The sequence below is a fragment of the Zea mays genome, chromosome 4 (genome assembly GCF_902167145.1).
Source record: "Zea mays cultivar B73 chromosome 4, Zm-B73-REFERENCE-NAM-5.0, whole genome shotgun sequence".
NCBI lineage: Eukaryota > Viridiplantae > Streptophyta > Magnoliopsida > Poales > Poaceae > Zea > Zea mays.
Window position 1 is genome coordinate 249,093,199 of NC_050099.1, and position 13,184 is coordinate 249,106,382.

At 52.8% G+C, this 13,184-nt stretch overlaps 2 protein-coding genes across 3 annotated transcripts; both read right to left on the minus strand.

The window, feature by feature from the left end:
* Positions 1-1,380: 1,380 nt before the first annotated feature.
* LOC100282941 (HGA4) lies at positions 1,381-4,082 on the minus strand. Of its 2 annotated transcripts, none has more exons than XM_020551567.2 (3): positions 3,645-4,082; positions 3,281-3,568; positions 1,381-3,001 (listed from the first exon to the last, which is right to left on the minus strand). In XM_020551567.2, the coding sequence occupies exons 1-3, from the start codon at positions 3,838-3,840 to the stop codon at positions 1,761-1,763; spliced, it is 1,725 nt and encodes a 574-aa protein (XP_020407156.1). In that variant the 5' UTR covers positions 3,841-4,082; the 3' UTR covers positions 1,381-1,760. The 2 variants fall into 2 exon arrangements, with proteins under 2 accessions (XP_020407156.1, NP_001355173.1); NM_001368244.1 differs by having other exon boundaries at positions 1,558-2,992; positions 3,645-4,010.
* Positions 4,083-8,963: 4,881 nt separating this feature from the next.
* LOC542163 (hydroperoxide lyase 1) lies at positions 8,964-10,862 on the minus strand. The gene has a single exon (NM_001111785.2). It carries the CDS (start codon positions 10,661-10,663, stop codon positions 9,155-9,157), a length of 1,509 nt encoding a protein of 502 aa, NP_001105255.2. The 5' UTR covers positions 10,664-10,862; the 3' UTR covers positions 8,964-9,154.
* Between the last annotated feature and the right edge of the window lie 2,322 nt (positions 10,863-13,184).

The window sequence follows — 13,184 nt, forward strand, 5'->3', positions numbered from 1 at the left end:
GTTCTTGATTTTTTTTGGGTCTATATTCAAATGGATGAAGATGAATTTAGACATATATATATAACACATAGATGAAGTATTGTGTGAATCCAATAAACCTCCAAAAATGATTTTTATTGTGGGACAGAGGGAGCATGATGTAACTACGGGAAGAAGAGAAGGTATAGTAGCAAAGGTATCATGTCCAATTGTTCCTTGATCTGGAGGAAGCCGCATGGTCCGCTGAAGAAGCTAAACTTGAAGAAGAGGAGACTGCCTGCCTGTCCTGTCACCAGCAAGCCTCTGCCTCGCTACCATTTGGAACTATCGGCTAGCAGCGCCGATCGAGCTCAGCCGTAGCAAGGTCAAAAAAATATGCATTAACGTTTTCAGGTCTACCAAACTGGTTGTCGACAGAGAAGCAGCAACCGACGTTGTCGCTTTTCGTTTTCGTTGCACCTAACTTGGACACCGGCAAGCAAGCATGCCTTTCGATTTTATTTTTTTCACGGGGTTGGAGCTGAGAGCTGCGTTCAGATTTCCCGGACAACGAAACCGGAACCGACGAGCTCTAGAAAGCTTGTTTCAGTTTGGATACACACACAGAGAGAGAGAGATAGAGTCAGATAGAGAGATAGCACGTGAGTTGGAAGCAAAGAAGCTGCTAGGTTGCTTTGCAGGACCGGCCTGCCCCTGCACCTGCAGCGGTTGCATTGCATGTACCTAGAATGAAAGAACAACAACGTATTCCCCTTTCTTTGTGGTGCTTGGGGATGACGATGACGATGTAGCTTCTGTTCTGTACTTCTGTGTCATGCTCAGCATAGCTTCGTGCAAAGTGAAAAAGAAAATGCAGGCGTTGGACTTCGGAGTCAACGGCGGGAAGGCACAAAGCAAGCAGTCTGAGGCTGTCTCCAGCAACGTCCTCTATATTCATCCTCTATATCCGTACTTTACAGTTTCCTCTAAAAGATTCCAGCCTCTATATCTCATTCCTCTCCAACAACGTCCTCTAAATCACGTCCTCTATACTCAAATATCTATATTAGAAACATTTTTTATTTTTGTTTTTTATACATACGTATTTGTCATACTCTCAAATGTATTGTACATATTTTAGTTTTGCTAAACCGGTTATTTAAAGTATTTAAATGGATAGAGGACCGTTTAGAGAAACTCTATAGATAGAGAATCCAGCAGCGTCCTCTAAATTTAGAGGACCGTTTAGAGAACGCTGCTGGAGAGCATAGAGGACCATTTGATCCTCTATATTTAGGGTACAGAACCCTTTAGGGTGTCTTGCTGGAGCTAGCCTGAGTCTGGGATGCAGATGGAATCATGCACAGCACAGGCCACACAGAAAGGTAGATGGAATAATGCACAGCTGTAGCACATGCTCCGAACAGCTCAATCCCCAAAATACATTAGTGATGTGTTCATCAGTAGAAGAAGAATGCCATTGCCAGGTGGAGTCAACTCGTCAAGGAAAAGAATGAACATGATTCTTGTTCGCGTGTAGACTGTAGTGTATGTAAAACGCACTATCCAAGCTGGTGTTTCTGCTGCACTGCTACGGTTGAAACCAAAAAAAATACAAACCAACTCGATTGCAAATTTGAAGCCTCCTTCATTCCCTCTCTATCTCTCATTTTTCTTTTTTTCTAGCGATAGTACTGTACTTGGCAGGAGCAGCAGCAGCTAGCTAGCCTCCACAGTCTCGGGATGGCCGGTCGGCAATGGCGAATTCGAGGAAGACGAACAGTAGCAGGAATCACGGTCCCTCACTGCTGCAGCTTGTCGAGCGCCTGCAGCAGCACGGGCCGGAACATAGTGAGGTTGACGGTGACGTCCTGCTTCATGACGGTCTGGGCGAGCGCCTGCCACCCCTGCTTGTGGAGCGCCATGGGGTCGCTGAACACCACGTGCTCCCGCGGGTACTTGTCCTTGAGGCTCGTCTCCTCCGCCCCGACGTAGTACTCCAGGTAGCGGAGCCCCAGCCCCGCCGCCGGCCGCGCGTAGAAGTTGGTGGCCATCCAGTCCATCTTGCCCCACGGCACGATCTGCACCACCACGGCCTCCGTCGGCAGGAACACCTGGTTCGTCAGCCCGGCGCCGTGCACGCCCACCAGCACGTCGGCCGCGTTCACCTGCGCCGCGAACGCCGGCACGTCCGCGCCGGCCTCCGCCGACGTCACGTTGAACCCCAGCTCGTCCGCCGCCGCCGCCACCTCGTCCAGGTTCAGCAGCCGCCGGGTGCCGGCGCGCGAGACGATCAGCATCCGGGGCCGCGCCCCGGGCTGCTCCCCGAGGGCCGCGGGCCGGTCGCGCGGCAGCGCCAGCGCGCCGCGCAGGAACCGCGCGAAGTCCACCATCGTCAGGTTGCGCGGGTTCCGGGTCGGGTGCGGCGACAGGATCAGGTCCCGGTCGCGGTACAGCCCCAGGAACGCGCCCGCGGGGAAGCAGTGCACGGCGTCGTCCTCGTCCGCGGCGTCGAAGCTCATCACGTCGTGCCGGGACAGCTTCCGCAGCACCGGCGTGTACTTCTGCACCCACCACGGCTTGTAGTTGGTCACCAGCAGCTGCACGTCGCCGTCCAGGTGCGCCGTCGTCAGGAACAGCGGGATCAGCGCGTCCGCCATGTCGTGGAAGAAGTTGTCCGTGTACCCGGCCACGGAGAACACCACCGCCGGCGCGGTGTGCTGCCTCGTGCACTTGGGCGCCACCGCGGCCGAAGGCACCGACTTCACCGTCACCTCCGTCACGCCGGGGAGAAGAAAGTCGTCCTTGCGGGCGTACGGCCGGACCCGCTTCTCGCCGCGCTCGTCGAACCCGCCGCCGCCCGACGGGTTCACCAGGTACACCGTCCTCTGCTTCGGGCTCACGCGGACGTCGCCGGACAGCTCGCACACGGTCGGCCGGGCGTACGGGAACCCCTCGTCCACGCCGTTCTCGTCGCAAATCATCTTGCCTACTCCTTGCCCGCCACCACTGCCATTGCCCTTGCCATCCTCAGCTGCAGCAGCTAAGTTAAATGAGCGCCATTTGAAAGAGAAGACGCGTCGGATCTACTCGTACCACAAAATCTGCTACTGGTTTTCCAACGCCGAAATTTTATTTCGCCAGCCAACAAGATTTCCTTTTTTTTTTTGGCAAGTACACAGCTAAGCTAATGGTTCGTTAGCTGCCTCTGCTTTCCTTTGCGTCCATTTATTAAAGTTGCGTTGTGCGAGAAAGAAAAAGATCCCCTTTTGTCAATGAAAGGAAAACGAAAAGAGAGGTGGGATTAGCATACAGTACATACATGGCTTGGTGGTGGGCTCGGCCGCCGCATCCTCGCCGTCGTCCTTCCTGGTGGGCAAGCCGGGCTCGTCGGAGCCCGCCGCCATGTCCTTCCTCGTGAGGGCAGCTTCCGGCAAGCCGGGCTCCTCGGAGCCCGTCGCGCCCTCACGCAGATCGACGGGATCCGAGCTGTCGCCGCCGCCGCCTATCGTCTCCTGCGGCGGGATGGTCTCCGTCTCCGGCACGGACGGCTTGGACGAGGTCGGCGGCGCGTTCTGCTGCATCAGCGCGGACGTGTTGGCCGAGCTAGCTGAGAAGAGAGGAAGGCAGCTGTGGTTAGATTCGTGAGGAGGAGGAGGAATGAAGGGGAACTCGAGCGCACGCACCGAAGACAGGGGAGTAGATTGCGAAGAGCTTGGCGAGGGAGACGTAGGTGAGGAGCGCGAGGCAGCAGCCGGCGATGAGGCCGACGCCCAGCTTCTTGGGCTCGATCTTGGACGCGAACCCCCGCATGAGGCGCGGGGGCAGCCGCCGCTCGCCGCCCGGCAGCTTGGACGACCGCGAGTACGCCGTGGACGTCATGTCAGCGCCGGAGAAGTGGAGCAGGGGAGGGCGCACCCAGACCCAGAGGAGGGAGAAGGGGAAGGAGAACGAGGAGGAGGATCGCTAATGCCCAAGCATTTGTATGTGGGCAGGAAAAAAAGGGGGAGAGCTGGTGGGAGAAGGAGCGCGATTAATTTGATGGTGTGTTGGAGCTTACGAGATGGAGGTGGTGGAGTGTAGGCGAGGCGAGGCTTTGACGATCTGGGACTGCAACCTGGACTGCCCACCTACCTCTACTGCTTTCTTTCTTTCTCACTACTACGCACTCAACGACAAAGAACAACAACAAAAAAAGGAGATTTTTTTTTTTGCTTTCATATTACATGTGCCCACCTCCTAAAATCTCAAGAGTGTGTTACATGTGGCCGTTTCTTTGATCAACATTTTGTTTGAATTTTAATAGTGGGTTTGGTGATGAAACCTGACTTTCCTCCGATCTGGGATCCAACTAACGCACAGTAATATGAACCCAAATGGAAGTGGGTGACATTCTTGTAAACACAGTTCCAGATAACAATATCCTCTACATTCGATTAAAAAATCGGCTCTTCATTAAACTCATTCATTCAAGCATCAGTTCATTTCCGATCTAGCGGTGAGTCCACGAAACCCTGGAACCAAACTAGTATTGCAGGCCAACAGCGAACACGTCTTTAGTTAGGCCATGCTTGCATGACCTTCAGTCAACACGTTTTTATGCCATGTCTGTTTCGTGAGAAAACAGAAAATTAAACACAAACACACATGTTTTTTTAGATTCCGAAAAAAGTTAAAAGTTCATAAAAGCTGAGTTTATATGAAAAACTGGAAAGTCTATTTTTATGGGACTTTTGTAACTTCCTAAGTTTATGAAGCTAACAGTATTATCGAAATTTTATCATTGAATTCTTAAATTTGAAAGCCCAACAACACCATTTTGCTGTTTTGCAACAACAAAAAAACGCTCTAGGAGATGCAGCTCAAACAAACAAACAAAGTGTTGCTCAATGCTCCCCTCCACACCACAACGCTTGGAGTTCCCCACCGTGAGACGACAATCGACCATAACGCCCGACGGGGATGAATTTGCATCACTAAGGCCAAGTTAGTATAGCAAGGCTAGGACATCGTTGACCGGGACCTTACATCCATTGAGGAACTACGACATATGCATCACGAATTTTGAACACAAACTTTATCCAAAGTTTGTGTTAGAATTAGTAATAATAAAAATAGTGTACGGAAGATGGTTCTCCTTCCCATGAGTTGCTCAATCTATGTGCGGATTTACTTTGGGAGCTAACTCAAAAGGCTAAGTAAGAGAACTTTAGAGAGGAAAGAGAGGAAGAATAATATAGCAACACAAATGAACACGATGATTTGTTTCCCGATGTTCGGTTCCGAAGAACCTACTCCCCGTTGAGTAGACCACGTAGGTCGGATCTGCCAAGCGCGGACAGTCCACACTCCTGGTCCGGACGATCCCCCTTGCACATCAACGGCTAAAATCAGAACGGTTAGTAGTAATGGCTATAAGAACATTAAATGTATCGTCAGATGTCAGATAAAGCAGACGTGGACGGTCCGGCCGTGCCCCGGTCGGTACGCGAGGACGCTATAATTTCTTTTTACCAAACTTGGCACCTTCGGGTTTCTCTGGTTTCCAACGGGCGGACGGACTCGGACTTTCTAGTGTCTGATTTGCGATCCGTTTGTTTTGAAATCATGAGATCACTGATTTGCTTACGTGATTTTTGTTTGAGTGCTTACTTCATTTCAGATAAAGTTAAGTGTTCATTTTCGAGTGTTCGACAACAAAATTTTGATTAGCTCCCATTGACATCCTATGGTCGTGTCACCGGTCCTTCACTAGCAATGTGCATTAAAACAAGTGTAAAGCTACCAATTGGTCAGTTAGGGGTACAAAGTTTGTGTGCATGAAGAAGTAGATAACTTATTGCCACATCTACTGCTTACTTCATTTCAATTGAAGTTAAGTGTTCAATAAATTGAACTTTATTGAATTCATAGCCCTTACTCTTACTTGGTGACTCTTGGTGTTGATGTTCATTTTTCTCATTACCTTAAACACCAGGAGTTCAACCAAGTCATCGCTGTAGTTGATATTCTTCTTTCCTTTGTCTTCTTCCTCAACTTTTCTCCTTGCTTCTTCTTCTCCGGCCTTTATCTTGGCATCGTCCTCTTTCATCTTGAGGAACATGTTTTCAGCAATCTTCATGAGGATTTGAGGATCCAACTCCTCACCACTCGTTGCGATCAGAATTTATTTGATGATAGGATCATCGTTGTTCCTTGGAGCCAACACGATCATTTCCTCACACAGTTAAGAGCTAACAATGAGGTACGTAGATCCGATACCAATTGAAATTAGCCCAAAGGGGGTGAATAGGCTACACCTCGTTTTTTAACAAAAAAAACTTCGAGATTTTGTGAGAACACACAGTTGAACAGGTGAGGCCGATTCAATCGGGGCTTCTTGTGTTCAACTGCGAACAGAATTAAAAATATTTAGATCTACTAACAATAAACACAATGGAAACATTGAATGAAAACCAACTAAGTAAATATGAGAAGATGAAAGACAAAAACACATCAACCAAAAGCACACGAGACACACGATTTTTACCGAGGTTCGATCACACCAAAGAAGTATTAGGAATATTTTGAAAGCATGAGATCACTGGTTTGTTGATGTGATTTTGGTTTGAGTGCTTACTTCATTTCAATTTAAGTGAAGTTGCTTACTGCATTTCAATTGAAGTGAAGTGCTCATTTCCAGTGTTCGGCAGCAAAATTTTGATTGGCTCCCATTCACCGTCTGTGGTCGTCTCATGGGTCATTCACTAGCAATGTGCAGTAAAACAAGTGTACAATTGCCAATTGGTCAATCAGGGTATAGAGTATGTGTGCATGAAGCAATAGATACATTATTGCCACATCTCCTCTATCTCCACATGCATGTATGCACTTTGTTTTGTTGCGTAGAAAAGCATTGTATATATTGCTGATACTTATTTTGGGTACACTGCTTCAGAAACTAATTACAGACCGTAGTATTATTCTGTGACATCTAAATCCACAACTACGTTCGTTTTGTGTTTGTATATAACAAATGAGCCACTATAAGCAGCAGTGGCGGAGGACAAAATAATAACGAGGTATGGCTGAAAAAAAACAAAAAAGAGAAAAAACATGATGCACCACATGGGACTTGATCCTAGAACCTGTTAATAACAAGTAGTATGAACTTACCACTACACCAAACATGTATTTTAGGTATGGCTCAAGCCATAGTAAGCCATAATGGGTGCTCCGCCCCTGATAAGCAGCATCAAAGTAACATGCTATTATAACCGGAGACTGAACTACCCTTTGTACTGCAAACAGTTAAATATTCAAATAATTCTATTATTTTAATGTGCACACATATTTTTTTTTTGAGCTCGCTCCCTCGAGGCATCTGCATGCCTAGATGGATGGTAGTGACAAAGTGAAGCGTGTCGGCTACGTGTTCGGTCGGTCGTGGCCCGAAGCCTATTTATTATTGTTGGGCCTTCCTTAGCGGAGCCCATTACTGGCCCGTAGCCACCACAGCGGCGTTGGTGTCAGCCACTGGCGGTGGCGGGTGGTGGTCCGGATCCGGAGGCCAACCAGCAAGGGCGCCCGGTTGCAGTGCCATGATCAACGAGACCGTGGCTTCTCCGCTTGCAGCAGCATGTGGTCACTGCCTCACTGGTCAGTGGTTTGGTCCACAGCCGCGCAAGAACTGTCCGAGTTCTGCATCTGTTTGAGTGTTTGACTGCCAAGTTTCAGAGAGTGAACATCTGAATCAGGATGACTTCAGAGACCGAACGTTCGTTTCAATCGAAATCTGAATCAGGTATATGGGGGGCAGGATGGCTTCTGTCCCATTCCTAGCCATTTTTACCCTTTTTTTTCTCTCTCTCTAAAATGAGGATGTTCTCCTCTGATTTCACATAGTTATCTGTATGTATGTATACATCTGTTCTCCTTTTTTTAAAATTTTTTGCCCTATGGTTTTGGCTGCCTCTGGACACTTGCATGAGCACGAGCTATTCACATGTGCATGTGCGTTGCCTGCGACGGAGACAGGGAGCTAGCGTTGTGCCAAGTGAACTTGGACCTCGCATCGCGAGATATTTGTGAGGCACCGCTGAAATGGGCCCCCTCCCACACATGGCCCCTGTCGAGTATGTGTGTGTGTCGCTGAGCTAGCATATCCCGGCCCTCTCTCTCTCTCTCTCTCTCTCTCTACAGTTCACTTCAATCACATGCATCCATGCATAAAAATAGATCAGTGAGCGAACCGATTATTTCAAAATCCCCGGCATGATGTTTAGCACATGCATGGCTGTAAGACTGAAGTTTAGGGGTGATGATGCTATGGCGAAGAACTTTACTCCAGCTGCTAACAGTTCGTGGACGAACAAAAAAAAATGGAGCTAATATTTCGCTCAGAGACGGATAAATGCATGTGTTCCCGCGCGCGTCTGAGTCACTGTCCGTGCGCATGGCAATGGCATGACGACGCGTTCCTCCATCCCTCCCAGTGTTGACGTGGCCAATAATCGCAAGAGACGACGAACGAGCGCCATCCAATCAGCTGCTGCATGGATACTCTTCTTCTTTTTGTTCTTACTCGGCCTCGTGTGTCTTGCTTCAGATATTTTCTATCTGTGTGTACTGTAAATGAGTACTAGTATATGACACAAAATACTCATAAAAATATATTTAATATATCACTTTATCTTAGCTAAAATGTCAAGAAATGTATGAGTTAAAAAAATTCAGTTTATCTGAGACGGGAACGTTGGGTGTGACTTCCTGTCATTTTGGTGGTTTCTATGATTTATCTGTAAATATTGGGTTTTGTTGGTTCTTCATGATCTATCCTTAGCGTAACAAGAAATGAAACAAGCCATGAAAAATTAAGTCAAGGGTTCAGAGTTTTTCTTAGTTTGATCGGAGGTAATTAAGCAACAAGACAATCGAGGAGCGAGTACATGTTCATTCAATTTTATTGCAGCGTCACTAAAGAATTCACTGTACAAGTGTGTGTGACCACGGTACACTCTGCAATTCCACAAATGATTTTTTTATTACCACAACGGCTGTTTGGCGGCCAGCGGCCGGCCGGGAGGAAGAGACACCGATCGAAGTCGAACACAGACGAGCATGTGGATGACGAGGAGGGCCTACTCATTACTTTATTGCTTGGCCGGCGCCGGCGCCGGCGACGTCGCACGCCACCGATGGATCCTATACAGCGCACTCACTGCTGCGCTCCGGCGGCTGCTGCTGCCTGCGCCACGCTCGGCGACGCCTGGCGCTTGACGAGCTTGGTGAAGGAGGTGCCCTCCACCTCGAAGTCGTCGTAGCGCCGGAACAGCTCGGCCAGCAGCATGCACGCCGTGTCCACCACCACCTCCTTGGCGGCGCACTGCTTGTTCCCGGGCCCGGGCTGCGCCGTCTCCGGCCCGTTGGACCAGAAGAGGTGCTGCAGCAGCCTGGCGCCCTCGTCGCCGAGGAAGCGTTCCGGCACGAACTCCTCGGGCCGCTCGAACACCTCGGGGTCCCGCATCGCCAGCGGCTGGTACCCGCACAGCACCTCGCCCGCGGACACCTGGTACGCGGCGCCGCCGTGGGAGCGCAGCACGAAGTCCCTGCGCGCGCGCCCGAACTGCAGCGGCACGGGCGGCTGCATCCGCAGCATCTCGTACACCGTCGACCGCACCAGCGGCATGTCCTCGCGGACGGTGGCGAACCCGAACTCGCCGTCTTTGCCCACCATGGCGCGCCGCACCTCGTCCCGCAGCCGCTCGCGCAGCGCCGGGGCGCCGCCGACCTTGGCCACGAGGAAGGGCAGGAACACGGAGAAGCCGCCGAAGGCGTTGAAGCCGAGCACGAACAGCATGTTGTTGATGGCGTCCTTCTTGCCGATGCCGTGCTGCGCCTCGGCGTAGGCCACGGCCTCGGCGCCGTGCTTCTCGATGAAGCGGTACAGCACGTAGTAGCCCGGCCAGATGAGGAAGGAGGGCAGCGGGAACGAGTGGATGAGCAGCTCCTCCAGCGGCTGGACGAGGCCGATCTTCTGCGTGGGCAGGATCTGCAGCGCCAGCCAGATGTCCAGGATGGTGAAGCCGAAGTTGTCCACCAGCCAGTCGGCGGACGGGTCGGCGCCCACGAACGCCTTGCAGAGGAACCGGAAGATGCACTGCTGCAGGGGGACGAGGTAGCTGGCGGAGGGCTTCTTGTCGCTGCCGTCGTCCTTGCCGAACTCCGCGTCCACGGCGTCCAGCATGGCGCCGACGCTCGCGCGGAAGTCGGCGGACCAGGTGCGGGCGGAGCGGTGGAGGAGGTCCATGGCGAAGGTCTTGACGCGCGCGTGCTCCTCCTCCTGCGTGTCGAGGTACACGCCGACGCGCGTCCCGCCGGTGAAGCCGGCGCCCGGGTTGTAGGGCCCGATGAGGATGTCGCGCTTGTCCACGAGGTCCGGGTCGAAGAGCGCGGTGAAGGCGGCGGCGTCCACGATGGCGACCACGCGCGGGTCCACGCCCACGAAGAAGGGGAAGGTGGGCGGGATGTTGGTGCGGAACACGGTGCTGCGGTGTGCCGCCGCGCGCTTCCGGAAGAACTCGTCCTGGCTCTGGAACCAGAAGTAGTCGAGCCGGTCCCGTAGCGGGCCCAGCACCGGTGGCCCGTAGCTGCCTGGTATCGGCCGCGGCGGAGGCGTCACCGAGGCCGCGGCGCTCGCCGTCGGCGACACGAAGGACGGCAGCATGGCTAGCTAGCTGCTGCTAAGTCGCTGACTGGCTATGCTAGCTATAGCTATCTCCCGTGTGTGGTGGTGGTAAGCTCAGCTCAGCTCACAGCTCCATCGATGGATCATCACACTCCGATCCGTTATGTAATGTAGCCGGGAAGGAGCGAGGCAAGAGCGTGACAGCGACTACAACAAGTGTCCAGCGTGTGGAACGTGTGGGACATCCAAGCTAGGCAGCGTACACAAGCAACAAGGAGCCGGCACGTTGCCATATTCTGCCGACGAGGACAGCGCCACCATGCTAGGCAGCCATGTCATTGGTCCACACCTTTCATATTTGTTTTCATTTTAAAAAATAGTGGTATCACAATGCTGCAAGATAAGGTGTACTTGCTAGGAAAAAACGGCACATATTTAAGTTGTACTACCCGTTATATTTATAATTCGTTTATTTTTTAATAAATTTGATCACTTGTCTTATTTAAAAAACAAAAAAATCTATCGTTGTTTTCTTAACCCCTTTGCCGGATACCGTAATTAGGGGTACCCCCATGTCGACGTTTCGACCCCGGGGGTCCCTGGATCGACGAGTAAAATTGTCGCTGCGTGTTCCAGCCCAGATGGGTTGGCGCGAGACGGAACATAAGGGGAAAACGCGGCTCGTGTTATCCTGCGCCAGGGGATGCGCTCGTAGTAGGGGTTACAAGCGTTCGCGAGAGAGAGAGGGTGAGCCTGTTCGTCGGCTCGTTCTCCCGCGTGACCCTCCCGCATGGAGGCCCTGGACCTTCCTTTTATAGATGCAAGGAGAGGGTCCAGGTGTACAATGGGGTGTAGCTATGCGCTAACGTGCCCGACAGAGAGGTGCCTGAGCCCTGTGTACATGCCAACGTGGCTGTCGGAGGGGCGCTAGAGCCCTGTGTACGCGGTAACGTGGCCGTCGGAGGAGCGCTCAAATCCTGTAGAAGCACAGCTGTCGGGGCTGCTGGGACCTTGCTGACGTCTCCTTGCTTCCGTAGGGGGCTGAGAATCGTCGTCGTCATGGACGCACGCGGGGAGCCATCATCACTCGTTTACCGGGGCGAGCCAAATGGGACGCCGGTCTTGTTCCTCGTAGCCTGAACTAGCTAGCTAGGCGTAGGGTAATGGTGTATCCCCCATGGTGCGGTCGATCCGAGCCCAAGATCGGGCGAGGCGGAGACTCCTCCTGAGGCCGAGGCCGGGGTCGAGCGAGGACGCGATTCTTCCCGAGGTCGAGGTAGAGGTCGAGCCCTGGGTCGGGCGAGGCGGAGACCACCTTCCGAGGCCGAGGTTGAGGCCGAACCCTGGGGTCGGGCGAGGCAGAGTCCTCCTTCCGAGGCCGAGGCGGGGGCCGAGCCCTAGGGTCGGGCGAGGTGGAGACCTCCTCCTGAGGTCGAGGCCCGAGGTCGGGCGAGGCGGAGTTTCCTGTTGCGCCTAAGGCTGAGCTTAGCTGTTGTCAGCCTCACCCTGGCGGGTGGCACAGCAGTCAGAGAGGGGTGAGCGGCGCTGTTTTCCTGTCAGGTCGGTCAGTGTAAGGACGAAGTGACTACGGTCACTTCGACCTTGCCGAGTGAGGCACGTGTGTCAGGATAAGGTGTCAGGCGATCCTCGCATTGAATGCGCCTGCGATACGGTCGGTTGGTGAGGCAATCTGGCCAAGGTTGCTTCATTGCAAAATCTGCCCGAGCTGGGCTTCGGGCGAGTCGAGGGTGCGTCCGTTGCTTGACGAGACCCTCGGGCGAGGCTAGAAGTCGTCTGGGACTACTGTTCCCGCCCGAGGCTGGGCTCGGGCGAGGCGAGATCACGTCCCTTGAGTAGACGAAGCCTTGACCTGAATCGTGCCCATCAGTCTTTGCCGCTTGCACTGATGGTGATTACCAGCCGTGTTTAGGAGTGTTGGGGGTACTCCTAATTACGGTACCCGACAGTAGCCCCCGAGCCTCGAAGGGAGTGTTGGTACTCGCTTGGAGGCTTTGTCGCATTTTTTGCGAGGGGACCGACCTTTCTCGGTTACACTTTTGTTCCGGTGGGTGCGCGTGAGCGCACCCGCCGGGTGTAGCCCCCGAGGCCTCGAAGGAGTGGTTTGACTCCTCTTAGGTCTTAATGTCTTTCGTGATGCCTCAGCTGGTCTGGTTGTTCCCTCATGCGACCTGATTGTAGCCCGGGTGCGTGGTCAGGTTCCGAGTTTTCAGGCTGGTATGTTGACACTGTCAACGGTTTGGCCGTAGCCGGGTTTGCGAGAGCAGCCCCCGAGCCTCTGCACGGAGCGAGAGGACGATCAAGGACTGTCTCGACTTTTATCATATGCCCCTTCATCGCCTTTTCGCAAGGAGGAAGGGGGGGGGGGGAAGCGCCATGTTGCCCTCGGAGGGCGCCGAACATGGTGTCTCCAGTGAGTTGCTAACGGGTGATCCGAGTGGACGTCCATGCCCCGTTCGATAAGGGTCGGCTAGTAGCCCAGAGGCGCGCTCCAAAAGTACCTGCAGGTGATTTGCCGGACCCGGACCCGTTCGATAGGGTC